The following is a 23433-nucleotide window of genomic DNA, read 5'->3' on the forward strand; positions in this document are numbered from 1 at the left end:
CGTCTCAGATTGTCAAACAGAAAGGCCCAGTAACGTGCTCGTAAATCAACTTTTCGGGACTGCCGGCCCTTCGTAGGACTTTTTCTATTGTGTTTTTTTCTCCAACTGTGTTCAATGTGGCTTTGTTCTCAGCTGAAGAAACCTGCAAGACAGATAGATGGTAATTCATTGATAAAACGATCTAATTTTGAAACATTTCCAAATGAGGAATCAGAGTCGCTCAAACAACGAACGTGGAGTTACTTCAAGAGTTCAGTTGGAAGCGTTTACTTTTTCAGCTATCTATCTGTAACCTTTACACCTGTCCATCTTCCAAGTAAGCATGTTTAGTCATCTTTCCACATGCAGCCAATACTATTCCATATTTGTTTGCAACCTAGCTGTAGTACAAATGTTACAAGACAGATTATAGAATGGACAATATTAATGGTGCCAAAACAAGTGTTTTTATGGTATTTCAGGATCTTAATGCATCCACATTAGAACAAATGAATGAATCTTCTACTTAATTTGTCTAATTCCGGTGCATTTCATTGATAGTTAACTACACAATTAATAATATGTTCGAACATGGCAAGTCCTTGGGCTGTTGGCCCAAAGTGCACTTTAGACCCTAAACCAAACATTTCCATTTATCCATTAAGGCAGTTTATAACACAAAAGAGAGAGGATTTGGTCCATTGGGCCTGTGCTGGTAAAGGGATAGTTTGCACTGGTCATCAGAAACAAATTATATCAGTAGTCTTAACTTTTCACACAACCATTGCAAGACGTTTTACATACAAACCAAACTTGTTGGTTACAACCAGAGCCACACCTCCATTAATTCAGGGCAGATTCATTGATGTCTGGGTCAATCTTTGGAATGGATTGGAAATTGTGTTGTGCACTCTTTAATTGAAAGATGAAAAGAAATATTATTGTACTCTTTCACACCTCCTGCCAACCAATTATTGAGTAAGACTGACAACAGCCTTGGAGAAATCTGCAGGCCACGACTGTCCTGACCTTGTGGCTGGAGACGGATGCATCCACTGCACATGACCTACAAATGAAATTAAAAATTACCTACTCTCTGCAAAATACAGAATGGGCATTGCTGGATTATGGAATGGCCACTGTACAACACTTCAAAATTGGGACAAATCAGTAAGTACATAGAGTTTGTATCAATATGTGCTTAATAATAAAATCAGTTTACCAGAGCAAAACTACTAGCAAATTATTTTGGCGTGTAACCCTATATAACTGCACAGAGCGAGGTACCAGTTGGCTAATGGAAAGGTCATCTACAGTCTCCAGACACCAGCTAGCCCTGACACCACTCATTTGTCACAGTTCGATAACTGCCACTCAAGGGAGAGGCAGTCCACCTTAGGGAGTAGGTTCCGACTGTGCAGCTGAATCTTGGCATTTCACCCTCCATTAGCTACTTGCAAGGGTCATGTTGAAACCAGCTGCAAGACAGCTGCAGTAATGGCAATACAATGCTCAGATCCACTTCTGATCAGTAAAGAAACTCTTAATCCAAGAAAGGGAAATTTGTAATTATGCTTTCCAAATAAGTGGTTAACATGGTAAACAATACTGGACTATTTATCTGGGCAATCAAAGCACAGGAAACATTTCTACCATCAGCATTCATAAAAAAAAACGAAACAACGGCAAACTATACATTTGCAAAGCTGCAATCAGGAAAAAATGGGGAGTAAGGGCAAAAAGTTGGTAGGATTATTTAAAAGTTTGCAGAAACTCAAGAATAACATTAAATAAGAATTCATGAGCCTTCATTTGAATTCACTTCCCAAACTTACATTACCCAGTTCCTGCAATACTCAATTTCCAGTTTCCATGCTGACATTCTCCAGCACAATCAATAGACCCAGCAATCTGCTCAGTCGTGCATTGCTTGAAGCCTGACCTCACACAGGCCATATCGGCTTTAACACCAAGAACAAAATCCCAGCAATTTGGAAAACAAATCAACGATTTTGTCTTTTCCTTCCTCTTCTAAACTGTTCGTAAAAAGCCGCTTAAAATCCACAGGGTACCAGGAATTATAGGTCAACATCATGAACACGCTTAGCTCTGTGTGCAGCTCAGCTCCATTTCTTTGTGGATAAGAACATTTTGAGCAATTTGTGGGTTATGATAGGGACTGTAATCCTACAGTATTTGATCATTTGTAATAACACACTTATGTAGGATAAACATCTCAGAGCAAAAACAACGTGCACCTTCAGAAAACGCCGTAAAGCACTTCACCTAAACAGAATAGAAGTCAAATTCTTGAGATCATCAAGCAAGAAGAAAAGGAGCAGGAGTTTGAGAAGGCTGATCAGATTTTAGCAGGGTTTTCAAAGCAGGGAAAGAAGTCGCAACGCAAAGGGAGTTGGGGAGAGAAGGTGGTCAAGGAGCTAAAGATTCTGCCACCAATGGCAGGATGAAAGGAATGAAGAACGAGCAATATAAGAAATGTGGAAGACAAGCACAATCGGTGACATAACAATGACGCACTCGTTTTTTATGGCGGGTGGGGGAAATGTCAAAAGTGCTCTAAGTCGAAGGGCATTTTTGGATAATCCAAGAAATTTGATTCTCACTTTACTTGTGATATGAAAATCCCTTCCTATACACAAATCACAAGGATAAAATTGCAGATAAAACTGTATTCTATATCCCAGCATCTTACAAAGAGTTCAGAATTAAATCTTAGAATATAAACTGCTGATTCGCATATATAAAAAATGTTGATGTTTTTCATTTAAAGGCCAGGAAAATTTGAATGATTTCAGCCCAATGTCAACGAAGCACCCTGGGTCAATTTAATAGTACACTCAATATTTATCACATCAGATGGTTTGAAGGAGAACAGCAATTCCCCCCCACCCTGCTGCTGTGCTCAATGGCAATGACCAAAACGTCAGGCCCACAATGTGATGGTTAGCATGATACTGCTACAACTTGCATTTTATTGCACCCTTCACGCCGGACAGCGTCTCGGAGCACTTAATCAGAGCACTCGATTTCAAGATCCTCACCCTGGTATTCAAGTTCCTGCACTCTTCTACACCCCCCGACCTCTCTGACCTCCTCTCTCCTCAAAACAGCACCCGTTGCCTTCGATCCTCCGGGTCTGGCCTTCTCCTCGTCCCCCGAGTCCTCCGCTCCACCCTCGGCGGCCGTGCCTTCAGCCACTATGCCCCGAGGCTCTGGAATTCCCTTCCTCACTCCCTTCACTTCACCCCCCTCTCTTCCTACTTTCAGGACCCTTCTGAAGACCTTGCTTTTCGACCGCGCCTTTGGTCACCTTCCTCCCCCACGCTCGGCCCCGGGATTCGTTACTGTGAAACGCTCTGAGATGCCATCCGGCGTGGAGGGCGCTATATAAATCCAAGTTGTTGTTGTTCTTGTTGTTAAATTCAATAGGTTAACCGGTTGCCAAAGGCCATGATCCACGAGCCAAATGTCCAATGTCCAGCTTTTCAGACAATGCCCGAGAGCGATGCGAGGGAGGTATGGGGTGAGCCACATTTGATGTGCTAAATATTGAATAGAGAGTCACTGTCTGTTGAGGTACAGAATTTGGGTGTGATTTTTCTTCTTTTATTAGGAATAAGAATAATTCTAAATGTCACAACGTGAGAAATATGACTAAAGTAGACTTTAGCAGAAGGTATCACTTGTAGTTAGGCATTAATTTACCTGTCCTACCCTTCATATGACCTTGGTGCCAAACTAGCAGCTAAAACATTTTGGGTGAAAAGTTTCCAGTTAAGCAATGACTTTGTGCACAATAATAAATTGCTGCAAAACAATGTCTAATAGCAAAAAAGCCATTTTGGAGGCTGTAAACTGGTAATAATTCTGTCCTATGTTTTAATCTTGGAGTGTTGTGTTGCATATTTAAAGTGGTCAATAATTATTGATTTTCAACTAAACCAATCTCAATTTAATGTAAAATGCCCATGTCTATCCACTTATTAGGAGAAAGACACACAGATCCAAATGACCCCAAATCAAACTAAACTGGTTTGAAACAAGTATTTTCCTGCTACAGAGGAAAATGCATTGTACAGTATAGATTACAGCATATTATTGTATTTTTCAAATCTGATCAATCAAAAAAATGCTCAAGTAACAAAAACTAAGCAGCATTGTTCTTTTTTGAAAGCAGAATTGCATAACATTCAAATGTGTAATGTTGTCTTATCTGTGAGCAACTCAATATAAAGTAAAGGGTTAAAAGCATAATATTGCCATCTTGGGCCTTCTGCACGACTCAATAAAAAGGAGAGGATTTAAAACATAATACTGTCGTTTCAGGCCTTTTGCATGTCCCTTGACCACTCCACTATCAGTGGTCATGCTTTCAGCCACTGTGCCCGACCCTCAAACTTTCTGCCCCTTCGGTTTCCAGATCGCATCAGAAGACTTTTCTCTTCGACCGTGCCTGTGATCACTTCCCCTTTCACCCCAACTCTGGATCAAACTACACCAATGTTATGTGCTCTAAGATGCTATCCTACGTGAATGAAGGGTGCTACACAAATGCAAGCTGTTATTGTTACCTACACTAGATGCCCTCTTTGCTAAAGAGGAAGGTGCATTCCACATTAGGTTCATTAGTATTAATTCTACCCAAAGAACCTAAAGGAACATAGGAGAGAGGAAGAGATAGAAGCTTGTTTGGAGTATAAACTACGGACGAGTTGGGCACCAAAATGGCCTACTTCTATGGTGAATCATCCTATGCGAGCTCTGACTTATCTTCTACACTAACAAGAAAACCAATAAACAAAAGTTCCATTTCTAGAGCTAGGCTGGTAATACTGATAATTATAATCTGGATTTAAAAACATGTTTCTGTTGAATTTCTAATCAGTATTCCAAAGAGATAATTATAAACAATTTACCTGCTTTATGGCTCTTTGCGAAACCCCAGTCGAACGCTGAGCCTTCACAATGTCTCGTGGTTTTCCGCTGGTGTGTGTCTTGTTTTTTCCTGAAAAGATTGAATGATACAAAAATCTGTGAGATGACCTGCTATTCTATCATGTCTAAAAACCACAGTAAATTGAAAGTACACCTCAGCATGTTCATGTGCCACATTTTTGCCAATTTTTGGTTATAAGCCACATCACACATTCAGCCTCACCTTTAGATAGAACGCTTCATATGCATACACATTATTTATTTCTCCTCTCCCAACTTACACACACCAAACCTATACACAGAGCAGCATCCACTACCATAAAAATGCCCAGATACATATGTATATGTATAGGAGAGGATTTAAAACATAATATTGTTGTTTCAGGCCTTTTGCATGTCCCTTGACCAGTCTTATTTTTCAGGTATCCTATTATCTAAAAAAAATCATAATTTCTTTAAGACTTATTAAACATTGTAATCGTATCAAGACTTTTTGGTCACGCTGTACAAACATTTAATTTTTCTCTTAAGGCATAAAACTTTCCCATAGACCAATGGGGACTTGTGCAAAAGGAGCACTGGATAACTCTCACTCGTGCACAAACACCTGATCTTTGCAACTGCCTACAATAATAATCCCTGCATTCGACATAATGCCTTTTGCATCAGGTGGGTGTCTCAAAGCACATCACAGGATTTACTTAAAGTTCAGTTACTGTATTTTGTAGGTGAATGCAGGAGCCAATTTGCACACAGCAATGTTCTACAAAGTCATGAAGTGAATGACCAATTTTATTTGGGGGATATTTGACTAGGACACCAGGAGAAACTATTTTCTTTTCAAATAGATTATACCTGTTATATCTCATTTTAACATCTCATCTGAAAGACAGCACTTCTAACAATGTAGCCCACCCCCAGCACTGGAATAAAGTGTCAGACTAGACTATACAAGTTGAAAGTCCTGACAATGGCACAAATTAGATCAGGAACTCCCTGTCGGATACATATCTGCGTCACAACACAGACTGGCCCTCCAAACCAAAGCTTACACTGCAATCGATCTTTCCAAAGGGACCCCCAAGCAATCACCCGGCCCCATCGTAATGAGACTTCCCAGCAGGTCAGCAGTCAAAAAGAAATCAAGAATTGATGGACTGGGGAAGTTCCATGATACTGCAATAGATCTTTAATCCATATTAACTACATTCTCTTGCTTCCTTTCTTCAGAAACTGTCAAACCTCTCAAACATAAAATGTAAAAACATTTCAGTCAACAGGCAACATTTAATTTAGGTTAATCTAATGTGGCGCTGGAAGAATTCGTTTGAAATAACTTTGCTTTTCTCCATCTGTTAATGCCCCAAGGCAACCAAACACATGTTGTTCTTCCCCCTGAACTCTTAAATATTGAACGAAGCTCCACATGTCCCGTTCACATTCGATCAGTCATCCATTTGGCTTGGATCTCAGATGGACCCTGCTATAAACTTGCACACAAGTTTGTGGATGGAAGGGTATTGGGGAGGATTTCAAAAAAATCTGAAACTTCACAGGTCTTCAAAGGGAAAATCACTTCACAAAGGTACAATCATAGCAATCTATTAACAATTCCTTTCAAGTCTGATAAATTTAAAACAAGTAACACAGGACAAGCACGCTGATACTAATTCAGAAAATTACCATCCTTGTTACATCTTCTCAACCCTCTCAAACTAACTGATATACGATTACGTATCTATCAACAGAATATCCTGTAAATACATTCCAACCACCCTGACGTAATATAAGCCAATGTTTTGCTGTCACTCCGGCTTGGGTCCAGGACCAGTTAATGCTTTGTCTATCTCTTCAACGGCTTGTTTTCCCATACCACTTTAGGCATCAGACTTGCCAAATAAACAAAACAAATGTGACAAATAAAATTTGACATGCAGCTTTTATCTACAAAATGAGTTAGCCAAGCAGCCTATCATTATGAACCATTTTAAACCTGTAATTGTGCTGAATTTACAAACCCCTCAACTCCCTTTTATTGATGTTCTTGTGGTACTAAAGAACATTGATCCCTTCTAGCACTATCCTGTCTCACCCATTGATTTTCTACTATTTGACCATGTAACCTGACCACTGACTGCCCATTGTAAGGATGTGCTTTCCTAATAATCGATGCCTGGCCCTCCTTTCAACTCAGAGAGCTTGGCACTGCCTCAGCCCATTAGTCCTTGATGCCGAGACATTGCATCCAAGGTAATTCAGGGATGCAATGCAAAACCAGAGAGCCCAAACCTGGACTGCTGAGGGACAGTGGGAACCAATTATATAACAACAAGATTCCATTTAAAAAGGTCTAATTTTATAAAATAATTAATGGGATACGAATTGTGGGGGGAAATCAGGTGTTTTGGAATCTGGAATCAGGAGAATAAACTTTTTCTCTCAGTTTCAAGGTTCTTCTTAAAAAAGTTTAGGTATCAGTTTATAATTATGAAATTCTGTTAATCTCGTAGAGGACTGTGGAAACTTCCTGCACCGTGGAAAGCTGTTCAATAGACTTTAAACATTTAACCAGGACAAACATAGTTTTTATACTTCAACCTGCACTTCACCCCCTCCTGCTCCATCTCCTCAGACTTCTCTTCCCTGCTCTCCTCGCTCAACCTCTCCCTCCACATCAACTCCCCCACTCACAGTCACGGCCACCCACTCGACTTGGTGATCACCCGGGGCCTCAGTGTCTTGGATGTCACTATCACTGACAAGGCCGTCTCCGATCACCACTTCATCTCCTTCACCACCTCCACCCCCCTCCCCACCTCCACCAGACCCACCATCTTCTACCGCCCCTGGAAGAAGTTACCCCACAATCCCTAACTGCTGCCTTGGAGTCCTCTGAACTCCTCTCCCTCTGGCCTTCATCCCTCACTGACCCCTCTTCTGCTTTCACCCTCCTCAACACCCTCTCCTCCACACTCGACACTCTTGCCCCCATCACCTCCCATACTGTCTCCTACTCTCGCTCCTCCCCCGGTTCACCACCCATCTCCGCTCACTGAAAGCCAGGTGCGGGCCGCTGAACGCACCTGCCTCAAATCTGGCCTAACGGTCCACCGACAAATCTGGCTGGACCTCCTCAAAATCTACCGCTCCACTCTAGCCTCGGCCAAGTCGTCCTTCTACTCCAGGATAATCCTGGAGGCGAAGAACAACCCCAGGCTTCTGTTTTCTACCACATCCCGACTCCTCCGTCCCCCCCGCCACCCCGCGCAGGTCATCTCCTCCAACCTTCACTGCGAGGAGATGCTGGATTTCCTTGAATCCAAAATCAAGGGAATCCGCTCCGCGGTCACTTCCCCTCCAACATCCACCCACCCCCACCCCTCCCTCCCACACTCCGACTCCTACCCATCCTCCCCTACACACTTTCGTACCCGTTTCCCCACCCTGTCACCAAACTCATCCTATCCCTGAAACCCACCACCTGCTCCCTTGACCCCATCCCCACTCCACTCCTTATCTCCCAGCTCCACCTCCTTGCCCCACATATCACAGACATCGTCAACCTGTCCCTCTCCTCTGGCTCTGTTCCCATTCCCTTAAAAACTGCCACCATCACTCCCACCTTGAAAAAACCCTCCCTTGATGCGTCGCAGCTATCAAGCTACCGGCCCATCTCCAACCTCCCCTTCCTGTCCAAGGTCCTTGAAAGAGTTGTCGCCTCCCAGCTGCGCTCTTTCCTCTCCACCCATTCATTATTCGAACCCCTTCAGTCGGGTTTCCGTGCTGCCCATAGCACAGAAACTGCCCTGGTCAAGGTCACCAATGACATCCTGACCATCTGCGACCAGGGCTCCCTCTGCCTCCTCGTCCTCCTCGACCTATCGGCAGCATTCGATACGGTCGACCACGCTATCCTCCTCCGCCGCTTGTCCTCCCACCTCAACCTTCAAGGCCCTGTCCTTGAGTGGTTTAGGTCGTACCTCTCCCACCGTCTTCACTGTTTCCACGAACGGCTTTTCCTCCAGTCCCCGCACTATCTTGTGCGGTGTCCCTCAGGGCTCTGTCCTCAGTCCCCTCCTCTTCACTCTCTATATGCTCCCCCTTGGTGACATCATCCGCAGACATGGGGTTAACTTCCACATGTATGCGGATGACACCCAACTCTACCTTTCCTCCTCTACCCTCAACTCCACGACCACCGATGTCCTGACAGCCTGCCTGTCCGACATCGAGTCCTGGACGAGAGACAACTTTCTTCAGCTCAACGTGGGTAAAACTGAGGCCCTCCTGATTGGCTCACGTCAGCGCCTCCGCACCTCAGGCGCTGACAGCATCAGCATCCAAGGCTGCACTCTCCACCTCTCAAAGCCGTCAGGAACCTCGGTGTTCTGTTCGACCCTGAGCTGTCCTTTCTCCCTCATATCCGCGCCACAACTGGCACCGCCTTCCATCACCTCCGGAATATCGCCAGACTACGGCACTACCTCACCCCTCACGCTGCTGAAACTCTGGTCCACGCCTTTATCACCTCAAGGCTGGACTATGGGAACTCTCTCCTCGCCGGCCTTCCCGGCACCTCCCTCCACAAGCTGCAGGTCATTCAGAACTCTGCAGCTCGTGTACTGTCCCGCACCAGGCTTCGGACCACATCACTCCCACCTTCGCTCGCCTCCACTGGCTCCCCATCCCCCAGAGGATCGAATTCAAGATCCTCATCCTTACCTACAAGGCCATTCATGGCCTTGCTCCCTCCTACCTCTCTGACCTACCTACCTGCCCGTACCCTCCATTGGCTCCGGTCTGCTCCACATCCCCCGCCCCAACCGCCCTACTATCGGTGGTCGGGCCTTCAGCCTCTCAGCCCCTAGGCTCTGGAACTCTATCCCCCAGTGCCTTTGCCGCTTCCTCCCTTTCCTCCTTCAAGGCCGGTCTCAAGACCTTTCTCTTTGACCGTGCCTTCAGCTTCCCTCTCGACTCTCTACGCCCTCCTCGCTCCCTCCCTTCCCTCCCCTCACCCTGACCACTTCCCCCCTGTTCGGGTCCTGACCAAACTGTACAGCGCCTTGGGATGTCCTCCCGACTTGAAAGGCGCTCTATAAATGGAATCTTGTTGTTGTGTATGTAAAGCACATGGCACAGGGGTAGTCTGTGGTGAGTCAATAGGTTTCCCTCCCTTGTTCCCTCATGATAGATATTTGCCTAGTTGTTTGATCACCTCACCCAAACAAGGTACATATTTGTAAGACAGATGTGTACAAGCTTCTGATCTTGGCTATGTTGTTGGTTGAAAAGATGTTACTAAATGGGAGCTCACCATAAGCTTCCAAAGTGTACTCCACATTAATTAGCTCTAGACTATAATAATAATACTTGCATTTGATATAGCGCCTTTTCACATCTTCTGGACGTCTCAAAGCGCTTCACAGAATATACTGTAAAATGAACTGACTGTATGCTTTGTGGGCGAAACGCGGCAGCCAATTGCATGCAGCAGTGTCCTACACACAGTAGTGGATTAAATGCCCAAATAATTTTTTTTTAAGGAATTATTACCCCCAGAAAAGCGATCCGACAATCGACTAGCAACCAGGGTCTCACTTACTGCTAGGTGAACAGAGGCATGTGTACCAAGGAAACTTGCCCAACGTTTCACCCTGACAGAAATCAAACCCAGGTCCTCTCGCTTGCGAGGCGAGTGCTTTAACCACTAAACTACAGGACTTCACGAGATAAGAAAGATAAGAAAGTTAGGATCAATGGGAAAATAAAAAAAGAAAGAAGATAAGAAAGAAGTTAGAACGGGTATTAGACCAGGAGGAAGTCATTTGCCCACAGTACTGGTCTGCATGGGAGTGGTGGGGGGGGAGGGGGAGGGAGAAGAGAAAATGTCAACACAGCAAGAGAGAAGAAAATAAGAGTCAACTATCAGGGAGATTATTTGAATCAATATAAATATGAAAACAGTACTTTCATAAGCATCTATTCTGTATGATCCCTCAAATGACACACAATTGAACTACCTGGCAGCCACTTGTTCCCAGGTTTGAAGGATGGATTGGTCATTTATCAAACCATGCCTTCTTATTTCTTCCCTCTCTCCACTTCTGTAAAATTACACTTCCCCACCTCGATGACATCAAAAATTCCCCCAAAAATAAAAAATAAAAGAAATAAAATTAAAACCAATTGTCTTATTGTGTCCTAAATTTGGTTTTTAAATTTTGTACTAAAAGGAACAAAATACTTTAGGCCACCACTCAAACAGGAAAATCATTAAAAAATAATTTATGCAACTTTACAAATGTACTGCTAATATCAGCCACATCAGGAAGTGTTTTGTAGTTCATGTGTGCCACCTAATGGACAAAGTTAATAGTACATCATTCTTATTAATTTGCCTAAAGATACACTACAATATTACATTTGTATAGCACCTTTCACGTCAGGAGGACGTCCTAAGGCGCTGATGATCCAATTAACTAAATTACTGGACACTTTTGATGAACAAATTGAATTTCAATTTGCTTTCCCAGTCGCAAAATTATTCAACTACCAGGTTCTCAATATGCAAACACACAGATAAACAAGCACACATACACACACACATACCTAAACAAATTGTTGGCATAAATTTTGAAGACTAACTTCTTGAGCCAGGTACTGAAGGTTGGCCGGTACAGTGAAGCCGTACCCCAGCAAAAAAATGTCAGTGATTTGGGATAAGGAAAGCAAATGGCACCAACAACAACAACAACTTGGATTTATATAGCGCCCTCCATGCCGGAGGGCGTCTCAGAGCGCTTTACAGTTTTGGATCCCGGGACCGAGCCAGGGGGAAGGTGACCAAAGGCGCGGTCGAAAAGAAAAAAATAAACAGGATCAAACAAAAAAATTAATAATACAGCAACTTGAACAGCAAATTTACATTTATGTAGCACCTTTCACTTGAGGAGGATTTGACTATTGTGTGCAAAACTGTCTGTTGCCTTTCACCCTCAAAATACAGTCAACCACTTTACAATATATCACGTCTTTGAGGCGGCTCAAAGCGCTTAACAGAACATTTTGTCAAGTGAATTGTATACACATAGACTGTATACTTTGTGGGCGAAATGTGGCAATTGCGCACAGGGTGTTCCACAAACAGTCGTGAATTGAGTGACCAAATTATAATTTAAATGTTTTTAACTGCTGTAACCCTCAACTACCACAATATGAGTAAATATTACATGCATGATACAAGGCATGTCATAGGCACTCAGACATTATCCCTATGTTGTCGAACGCTATGAATTCTATGTAAATGAGTAGGTAGTGTTATTAATGTCTCTGAAAGTGTAAGATGTTACAATGCAGAGTATAATGCAATAGCTGAATTTCCCAAATAAAAAGCTATCACAACACCTGAACGTGCATGCCAAAATGATAGAAAGATTATAAGCCTTACTCTGCCAACCAAACGTGGGCAGCACAGTAAAGCTTTTTCTTAATTCACTGCAAACTCGATCCTACCCTCACAGTGCAACTTACTGCACATGAGAAATGCTTGAGCAGTTTACCACAAAGGATGGTTGAAAGCTGGACTCATTTAAGAAATGGTCTGGTGCTGTAATGGAAAAATTTTAGGATCGGTGTTATACAAAGCAGAAATCAAATAGGCTAAAAGGCCTTCCTTATTTAATGCTACTTTGAAGATCAAACAGCTATGTAGGCAGCAACATACATATTAAACTGCTCTCCAAAGATGTTTAAGTTTCTTCAACACAATGAAGAGTCATGGCTGTAGCTGAGGCTTGAGTATAAAAGTTAAAGGAAGCCAAACCATTGAAAGCTTACCCTCTTCATCTTTATTTTCCAGGGGAACACTCCACGCAATCAGATTTCTAGCAGCACGTCCCTCCTCTGCTACAATCTTTCGGACTTTGTCATGGCTGTTGGACCTCTGGAACGAGGCCTGGAAACAGAAAGGTGAACTTCATTAACGTTCCATATAACACTATGTAGTATTTTCAGCTCTCCATTTTTGCTGTTGTCATTCTTTTTTCTTTTCTGTCTGACTCATTGTTGAAATTACTCATATTTAGGCTATTAATAAAATTAGTGCTTTTTTAAAAANTAGATCTTAACAACATAGACAGGGGAGTAGTGCAATGAGCCTTACCTGCCATTTTATTAGCTCAAGGCAGATCTTTAATTCCCATTTCCTTTATTCCATATCCTTAATACCCTTCCATCCTAAGTATCTGTCTATTTCCCTTTTAAAGATCCTAATCAATTCTACAGCTTTTGTCTTCTACAGCAGTGCATTCCACATTCTCACGACCCTTTGTGTTGCTGCCATTATGTTGCATCCCCTCTAGGAACCCAATAGCTTCAGAGAGTAGGAGGAAGCCATTTCTTTAAACACTTACAGGGTAAGTAAGCTACACCACAAATAATAGAAACATATAAATGATAGCACAGGAGGAGGTTGTTCGGCCTTTTGAGCTGATGCTGTTACTAGCTCCTGACAGAAACTAATCCCAAGCAATAACATCCAGTACTTAGTCTTCAATCACTATATTCCAAGTACTATTGCTACCCTTGATTCACAAACTACCCTGACCCAACAAGAGGCCATACATTTAAAGATAACCACCAAAGGAGAAATTGTTTGACCGATTATTATTGGTGCCCGGCCACAAATTATAGTTGATACAGAATCCACATTCGGGAATTAGACAAATATTTGAAAAAGGGGTATGGGGAAAAGGCAGGGAACATTTATTTTCTCAACATTAGGAGGTGAAGCTTCTCTGGAGGAAAAAATATCCAATCTATAGCCCGGAGGCCAAAGGATGGGTGAGTTTCCACCCAAAAGCAGTTATTATTTTAAAAAGTAATTCTGACAGACCTCAGGTGGGTTGCATTCCACTCTTGTGCTATAGGATGAAAGATCGTTGTTTATTAATTTAAAACGTATTATTATAACTTTGGGTTTTAAGAGCATAAACATTGTGTTGCCAAAAATAACTAAACTTCCCCTGTAATTTCCGACACATTATCATTCTAGAAAACGAATGCAGCCCTGAACACAAAGGGACCTTCCTATGGAGGGCAGTTGGATGCTGCAGAAACCAGAAGGAATCGTGACAAGCTTCAATACAACAGTGGCAATTTTAATATCAAATGGTAGCTGCCACCTCTAACCTTGTCCCTGTGGGCATTTTACAAACATCAAAACACAGCAAAAGACTCCCCAAGGAAACCTAGATTACCTTGCAGGATTAGCATGCATACAAGCCAGTAATAATCCAGAAGAGTGATGATGGAAAAGTCTTGATCTATTCAGTCATCGCTAGAAACAAATGCTAGTCATTCTGAACTCCAACACCAAGATCCACATATCTGGCACAAATCATTAGTTATTTCTACTTTCCGGGAGTCGGAAGAAATTCAGACAGGAGAGATTGTAGAATTCAGTTACGAAAAGGGCCAAGAGATGGAAGAGAAGCTGAATACGGTCCTCTAACAGTACATATATATAACTGTACTTCACTGAGGTTTGTTTTAAAATTTCCATACACAATATTAATCATAAAGCAGATTCCAAAGCATGATTTGAGAGCTAAATCCTATAGCCTAATATCGCTGGGGTTCTCATACAGTTTATAAATCACTCACAATGTGTAGCATCAACTGTAACCTTTAAATAGCTTGGAACATTTAGTATGTGTTTCGTTTGCAAAGCATGGATTTTGTTCCCTAAAATTCCAATTGGCGATGTCTATTTATACAAAAATTCCAGTGGGAATTCACATCCACAAATACAGCAAACCACTACATTAGAGAATTTGACACAGGAAGATGTGTTCTGGATCCCTATGTGGTTGTATGTAATCTTCAGGTGGAAGATGGCTGGCTTGTTTCCAGGAACATTCTCTTATTGCTAAAACTAAATCAATTACATAAGGGTTTGACACACGACACTAAAACAGAATAGTTCCATCAAACCTGTTCTAATAATGAAAAGAAAATCATTTCTTGCAGTTTAATAGGAAAATTAACAGGAACGTTGTTGCAAGTTGAGCTCCCAATCAGAGTCATTCTGGAACCGAGGGGGTAACATGCAAAGACCATCCACTTTTTTTTTAAAACTTTAGCAGAGATTTGGTGTGGGAATAGACTGGCCAGGGAGACATTGGAGAAAGATTGAAAACAAAAACAGAAGTCACTGCGAACACTCAGCAGGTCAGGCAGCATCTATGGAAAGGAAAGTGAGTCAACGTTTCGGGTCCACGACCCTTTGTCAGAACTCAGATGACCATGATCTCCTCTGATAGATCTGTACAGGTGTAGCGCATGTAAATATTTTGAATTGTTGCAAATATATATTCACTTACATTCTTTTTGTTGTGGTTTTCTATGGTGGGGTTCTGTCAGCTGACAGCATGGTAAGTTAATATGGGTCAATGTCAATGTTATTTTGATATGCAGAGATGAATCAACTTAAAACCAAAGTGTCTGTTGCACATAAACTCAGTTCTGACGAAGGGTCATGGACCTGAAACGTTGACTCACTTTCCTTTCTTCATAGATGCTGCCTGACCGCTCAGTGTTCCCAGCGACTTCTGTTTTTGTTTTCAGATTACCAGCATCTGCAGTATTTTGCGATTGGAGAAAGATTGGTCAGCAAATTTAAGAAGGAATTAAATTGAAAAATAAATCAATTGAGGGATACAATAGTGTAGAATTATTGGGCCAACCAGATGAACTACAATGATCTTTTCCGGTCCTATACATTCCTGTGTCCATGCATGCTTTTGAACATTTATATTTTGTAATTATTGAATACATGAAACTATCAAGTTTTAGCAATGTTCCTCTTCTGGATCATAATGTGAACAGATTTACAGCATATGAAATTCCAAACTAAACCTATTCATTATGGAATCACAGCTCTTTTGTGTTGCCACCCAAATCTCAAATGCGGTGGGCTTATATTTCTCAATGGTAAGTTTATGTGCAACAAATACTTTGGTTTTAAGTTGATTCATCTCTGAGTATCAAAATAACATTGACATTGGCCCACATTAACTTACCATGCTGTCAGCTGACAGAACCACACCATAGAAAACCACAATAAAAAGAATGTAAGTGAATATACATCTGCAACAATTCAAAATATTTACATGCACTACCCCTGTACAGATCTATCAGAGGAGAACATGGTCATCGCTGGCCTTAAGATAGATTCATATCCGCTGTACACCATACTGTTACCCTATGAAAGCCCATGAGATTCCAATTTAGCCCATCTTATGGATATATACATTTTTTTATTGTCAATAGCTGGAGCTCTTTTTCGTTCAATCTAGGTTGAGTGAATGTGGAGAGTTACCCAATTGGAGTGGATGTATTCTCTCCACTTAACCCAGGAGAAAGATTCCTATATATGGTTTGTATTTTTACGCTGTTTTGTTCAGGGTGATTTCAAGGGTCAGGTTCTTCCAATGAATCATGGGACCCTCCTGCACTAAGATAGACTAGCAGTTGAATTTTAGATGAGCTGTTACACCCTAAATGGATGCCATTCAAATTCAGACAGCCAAGGCTCTCCGCTTATGTGGATTCTTGATCAGGGTTGTTTCCCTGTCCTTCCTCTGGATATTATGCTGTCAGCTCTTTGGTTCCATCACAGAATAAGGTTAATGTGGGAAGAATCTGCTTTCGACTTAATCGCTTACCATATCAAAACAGTGATAAACAGGGTAACCAGCATGCTGAACTATATTGCCAAATCAAAAGAAGTCAGATCCTCAGAAGTCATGGTCAAGCTGTACAGTGCTCCGGTGAGGTTGCACCTGGAGTACTGTGTTTAATTACATTCAGTTTAACACTGCTGGCTGGGTATTCTGGAAGGATGAGATCAAAAAGGCCAAAGAGCCTTTTTTATCCACACCTCTCTTGTGAATCTGCAACGTTAGGCTCTGCAGCCCGTTCCCAGACCAGGACATGTCTTGTTTTGTAAACAATCCTCTTCATCATTGTTTGTTTTACAAATAATAGTGGCTATTAGTTGTTGACTTTATAAGATGCTAGTCTAGATGCTAGCCCATTGTGGTGGTTGATGTTTGGATACTACATTTGGAAAAAGAAACAACATTTTGAAACAATATACACAGTAAACAAGTTCCTCCACAATATAGTGTCCAGTAAAATCAAGGTGGTATATTTACAAGCATAACGTCTTGGTGTGTAACCCACACCATTTATCTACAGTTTGAGCTCCATCTTCACTTACAGAAGCCAGTACACTCAACTATTTGAGGTTCCAAAAATGAGCATCGCATGAGCAATTACTACATGATTATAAAAGGCAACATGATGTCAAAGCAAGAGACGCATTACCTTTCTCTGAACTTTCCTCTCATACTGAATTGCATCCAAATCGGTTTTATGGGGGTAGTTATTTCTAAGGTATTATTTGTAACCTATTTAAAATTAATGTAGATTACTATTTGTAATGTGGCCTCATAATGGATATGAACAGAGCTATAGAATAAACCTGCCATAGATTAAAATGCAGCAGTGGCCGGTTACCTCGATATGTGGATCAAATGCCTCAGGCAAAAAGGGATATTTGCAAAGTTCAACAATAAAACCAATCAGATCACACATACAGAAGTAACACACAGGAAATACATTTTAGCCCTACTAATGGAGTACCAAAATTTTTGATATGAAATATCCTGTGTTTAAGAAGAACTGTTCCAGAGAGACAAACCAATCTTGTGATCCATAATATTGGTTCATTCATTAGTACAAGTAAAAAGGGATCTAACTTTCCCTAGAAATTCCTGGATATCCAAACAGTAATAAAGGAGATACATCCTGTAAGTCTGCTTCCTAAATTCTTAATATTGGGTTTACTTTAGAGTTTTCTGAATTAATAACTATCCAAGCTTTATCTAATCTGGCATTTAATGACTGGTTATAACAAACCACTGATATTTCTGCACAACAGAGGCACCATTAGTTCTGGATTCAAAGCAAGTGCCTTTTTGGGAGGCATCTCAAAGTGCTTCACAGGATTTACTAAAAAGTGACTGTGTTTTTTATGTGAGCACGCCGACACCACTGGCTTCCCATCACACAGAGGATACAGTTCAAGATCCTGGTCCTCACCGGCAAAGCCCACCATGGTCTTGCTCCACCTACTTCTGCGATCCCCTACCATTCTGCCCGTAACATCCACTCAGCGGGCTCCAGACTGCTTCAAGTCACCCACCTCGCCCGCCCCACCATTGGCAGGAGGGCTTTCTGCCACTCTGCCCCCACCTTCTGGAATTCTGTCTCACAGTCCCTCCACCTCGCGCCTCCCTTGCCTCCTTCAAGACCTATCTCAAGACCCTCCTGTTCGACCATGCTTTTGATCACCCTGCTTCCCCCCCCCCGGTCTCCACCCTCCCCAATCCCAACCTCCACCTTGGGTTCAAAATACTGACTGTCCAGTGTCTTGGGAAGTTCCCTGACATGAAAGGCACTATACAAATATAATTTTGTTGTTATTGTTTTTGAGCGCTACCTACTGAGTCAGACCGACACCTATAAAAAGCTGTAAGCAATACGACTAAATGGTCCTTGACTTTCTAGTTTCCAACTCAAACCTTGCATATTAAAATCTCCACAATTCACACTAAAATAAAAATAATTCAGCACTGTTTTAGAGAGATTTTGATCCTAAAGTACATCTCCCAACTTCGGTCCATTCAGACCTTCACATCAAAGGGGTTAATCCCTTTGAGTTCTTTACAGTAACTTTAAATCGCCAACCTTTAAACTATAGGCCAAGATACCACTTATGTATTGCTAACAATCTGACTCTCAATATATCAACCCGCAAAGCTCAAGACTGGAACACAATATTGGGACATACAATTTTTTTGTTGACTATGGTACAATTTCTAGGAGAGTATACAGCAAAGATGTTATCAGACTGCTGATAAGTATTAACTTGTAACAACAACAACAAAATTACATTTGTATAGCAGCTTTCATGTCGGGTGGATGTCCCAAGGTGCTGGACAGACAGAGTTTTGGACCCGAGCTGGGGGTCGGGGAATGTGGAGGGCGGGTGGGGGGAAGCAGGGAGATCAAAAGCACGGTCGAAGAAGAGGGTCTTGAGATGGTCTTGAGATGAGGCAAGGGAGGGGGCAAGGCGGAGGGACTGCGTGATGGAGTTCCAGAGAGTGGGGGCAAAGTGGCAGAAGGTCCACCAGCCAATAGTGGGGCAAGCAAGGCGGGGGACATGAAGCAGGCCGGAGCCCACTGGCCGGAGTGAGTGAGCAGGATGGTAGGGGCTTAGGAGGTCACAAACCTAGGGGGGAGCAAGACCATGGAGGGCTTTGAAGGTGAGGACCAGAATCCTGAACTGTATCTTCTGTGTAATGGGAAGCCAGTGGAGTCCGGCGAGGATGGGGGTGATAGGGTCACGGAGCCTGGTGCGGGAGAGGACGCGGGCTGCAGAGTTCTGGATAATCTGCAGCCTGTGGAGCGAGGAGTTGGGGAGGCTGACAAGCAAGGAGTTTGCAATAGTCAAGTCTCGATGTAATGAAAACATGTATGAGGGTTTCGGTGGCCTGTGGTGTGAGACAGTGTCGGAGCCGGGCGGTGTTGCAGAGGTGGGGTATAAAGGATAGTTGAGGGTCAAACAAGACGCCAAGGTTCCGGACTGGTTTGTAATACATCTCAGGTATGGTTCTATTTTCAGCGTATAACATGGGGGTAAAAGGGTACTTACTGAAAACACGTAGAGCCTGGAACTAGGTTTTTCAACAGTCTTTTCAACAGGCATGCTTCAGTAATGTCACCAGCTACAGCAAAGGGCACTCTCTCTCTCTCTCTCTCTCTCTCACACACACACATACACTCTATCCAATTACTAAAATATCCTGTACATTTAGAAATAGATCCCTTTACTTAATGACATGATCATCTGTCTGAGAACAAAAATAGATTGCTTTCTCATCTCTCCATATCGTCCAACTATGTCTGCATCTTACTCGATACACACAGGCATCTCCTAGAAAGACAGCACAACTTTTTGTTTCTTGGGTAACCGTTGTTCATTCCCAAAACTCTGCCCTGCTAGCAATCGCAAGATCTGCACGGTCTACAATGACTAGAGCGCAACTACCCAACATTACAATCTGACAATTAAAGTTGTCCCATTTAATGTGTCTGACTGTTAATTGGTTTAGCTCTCTGTTTAAGATTATGTCCTCTTCTTTTGGATCACTCAACACTGGGAAATTGTCCCTTACCTAGCCTGTTAATTCCCCTAATTATTCTCAACAAATCAATCATATTATTAATAATAATAATCCTTGCATTTGATAGAACGCTTCTCACGTCTTCTAGACGTCTCAAAGCGCTTCACAGAATATACTGTAAAGTGAATTGACTGAATATTTGCGGGTGAAACGCGACAGCCGATTGCGCACAGCGGTGTCCCACAAACGGCCGTAGGTTGAAAATGGCCAATTTATTATTGTTGCGTTTTTTGGAGGGATTATTATTAGGACCTCCTTCAATGAGCAGCCATACAAATCCAGATTTCCCCATTTTCTCACCACAGCCAAATCCCATTAATCAGTGATATTGTCACTGGACACAGGCAAACCTATCAGTGCAAGGCTGTGTGTGTGTGTGTGTGTGTGTATCCAACTCCCTGATTCTCCTGACGCCTTAAGACGTCCTCCCGACGCGATTGTATACAGTCAATTCACTTTATAGTGTGTTCTGTGAAGCGCTTTGGGACGTCCTCCCGACGTGAAAAGCGCTATATCAAATGCAAGGATTATTATTATTATTATGCAAATTATTGTGTCGTGTTGTATTGCCTGCACTTATTTTTTTAAAGACTGCCTCGGGTCGGGATAAATTTGACAAACGTATGCAGACAATCGCTGAAAGGGCTCTACTGGACACGTTTTCGTAAAAAACCTCGGTCGTAGCCAAGTGAGTCTCAGCAGAGCTCACAAGCAATTGGTGCTGCACACAGACCCCGCAATTCTGTCTGCCCTTCCAAACCAAAGAGGCAGAGCAGAAAGGGCACCGCTCCACTCCCGACCCTTTCCCAATGCACTCGATGCCCCCCCCCCCCCCACCAGCCCCAGGCGAGAGAGAGAAAAAAAATCGCAATCTTTTCACGTGGCAGAGCGGCCTCGGGCAATGAAGGACCGGGTCTCTGTCTGTCGACTACTTGGCGAGCGTCTTCCACCACCGCCAGTCACCGTTTCGCTGGCAACGCGTCGCTCGCTCGCTCGAAAGTGCCCTGGAAAGCGGCGGCGGCGGCGGCGGCAGCAACAGTGCTGCAAAACCCGTCACCGTTGCACTTTGGTGCGCGGGTCTAATAACTCGGCCGCAAGAGGTCAGGACAGCTGCAGCGTCAGTGTGTGGCACTGCGATGGCTTTGTGACCATAATGAACCCGCGAGTGCTGTCAGTCGACCACAGGGGGAGACGGGTGGCAGACAAAGTGCCTCCGGGCCCTTTCCCGAACCACACAAAGACTCAGCAGCAGGTGTGACGGGGAGCTCTCGGCTCCGGCCGGCGGCCGCCGCAGTACCTTAGCGTTCCCGGCGCTGGCCTGGCCCTTGCTCTTGCCTCCGTACGAGGATCCTGAGCTGCCGCTGCCGGACCTCTCCCGCCCGTCCCCCGCAGGCCCGGCTTTCTGCCCCGGCCTGTCCCGGGAGTCGCCGCCGCCTCCCGCTCTGTGTTGCCCGCTCCTCTCGCGCCCGTCGCCGCCGCCGAGAAAGGCGACTTTGCTGTTGGCGACGTGCTCCCGGCGCCTCCTGCCCTCCGACCTCGACTCCTTGGACATCTCCGGTCGGAAGTTTATTCCCTCGACTTTATTTACACGTAATTTGGGTAAACAAATCTCTTTCATCCCCGACACAAGAACAGCAGCATCTGGACCGTGACAGCTGCGGCAACCAAGCTTCAAACCGGAAGCCGCGGTCGATTGATACCCGCCCGAGCCAATCAGCGGCTGGGACGCCTCCATTTCGGGGCGGGGCGTGCTCGTGACAGGGCGCCTGCTCCACGGGCGGACCAATCAGCGGGCGTCTTGGGGGCGGGTCTTGCTCATCAAGTTTGCTGGACCCGCAGCATCACCGCTGTCAGGCAACCCGGGTCCGCTCGCTCTGATTGCTGGGCTCTGAGAACATTCCCGACCGCCCTTGCGGGCGAACCGGCTTCAAATTAAAGGCGGGTAACAAGGAGGGAAAAAGTGGCCTTCTCTGGGAAGGAATAATCATCATCATCATCATCATCCTTTCTCACGTCTTCGAGCCGCCTCGAAGAGCTTCACAGGATATACCGTAAAGTGAACTGACTGTATATTTCGTGGGCGAAAGCGCGGCCGCCAATCGCGCACAGGCAGCGGCCCACAATCAGTTTGCGGATTGAGTGACCAATTTATTATTATTATTATTATTATTTGGAATTCCTTCTGAACCAGTCAATCTGCCCGTTTCCTTCTCCAATCAGCACTCCGGTTGTGGGTTTCAAGCCTCGGATCAAGACTTGGAACTTGAATTGTCTATTGTTCCCGGGGATAGGTGTACATACTTTGGATGATATGTTAAACCAAAGCCTGTTTTGCCTGTCTAGGTGGGTGTTTAGAATCCCTTGGCACAATTGGAGAAGAGAAGGGAGTTTCTGCTGGTATTCTAGCCAACAATTGCTCCCAAATAAAAAGGAAATTATCACTTACTCCGTGGCTGTTTGTGGCTCATTGCTATCCGCATAATGGCTGTCACATTTGTCCGCAAAAAATACACAGACATACCACATTGCCTTTAAACACTTCGAGACATCTCAACGCGACAAAGTGCTATATCAATTGCAAGAAATATTATTATTAAGGTGTGTACCCTTGCCCAGTCCAGCCTCAGACTGATCCCACACCACTCTGTCTGTCCCGGGTTACCAAACAGTTTAGATCTTGCCCCAAAACAACAATGATGTGAAAAGTTAGAAGGAATGCTCAGCAGGTTCTAATGTTAGTAGTAAGATGGGGGGGGGAAATAGTTTAGATAAGGTTCCCAACACAGAGAAAGATGGAGGGAAACATTTTTTTTTCTCGGAATAAGATGAAGAAACTATTTTGGGAAAAAAACTGCAAGCCTGGGGTGAACACACAGATGTGTGCTGGAATTCCACAGCAGTTGAATAACATTAGAAAGGAGAAGAAATGTTGTCTCTTGTCAGATATTTTAATTCCACGTATCCATGCACTTTACTACAGTTATATCCCAGGTATCTCCAGGAGGAAATATACGTAACTTTTCAGAAATGAACTTTCTTCAGAACTGATTTTCAATACTGGATGTTTTATTCCTAAAAAAAATAAAACTGCACACACTCCAGATGTTTGACAAAGAATGTACTAACTAAAAGTAAAACTCATTAAAAAGAGGAAACATACACACCTTTTCCTACAAGAAAATAC

General features: G+C 43.4%; 1 protein-coding gene across 1 annotated transcript; it reads right to left on the reverse strand.

Annotated features, from left to right (window-relative positions):
- Positions 1–4: 4 nt before the first annotated feature.
- Positions 5–21909, reverse strand: LOC121850586. The gene is made up of 4 exons (XM_042343058.1): positions 21547–21909; positions 12772–12889; positions 4917–5005; positions 5–142 (listed from the first exon to the last, which is right to left on the reverse strand). The coding sequence occupies exons 1-4, from the start codon at positions 21865–21867 to the stop codon at positions 5–7; spliced, it is 666 nt and encodes a 221-aa protein (XP_042198992.1). The 5' UTR covers positions 21868–21909.
- Positions 21910–23433: the final 1524 nt, after the last annotated feature.

This window comes from Callorhinchus milii, unplaced genomic scaffold (genome assembly GCF_018977255.1).
Source record: "Callorhinchus milii isolate IMCB2004 unplaced genomic scaffold, IMCB_Cmil_1.0 Scaffold22, whole genome shotgun sequence".
Taxonomy (NCBI): domain Eukaryota; kingdom Metazoa; phylum Chordata; class Chondrichthyes; order Chimaeriformes; family Callorhinchidae; genus Callorhinchus; species Callorhinchus milii.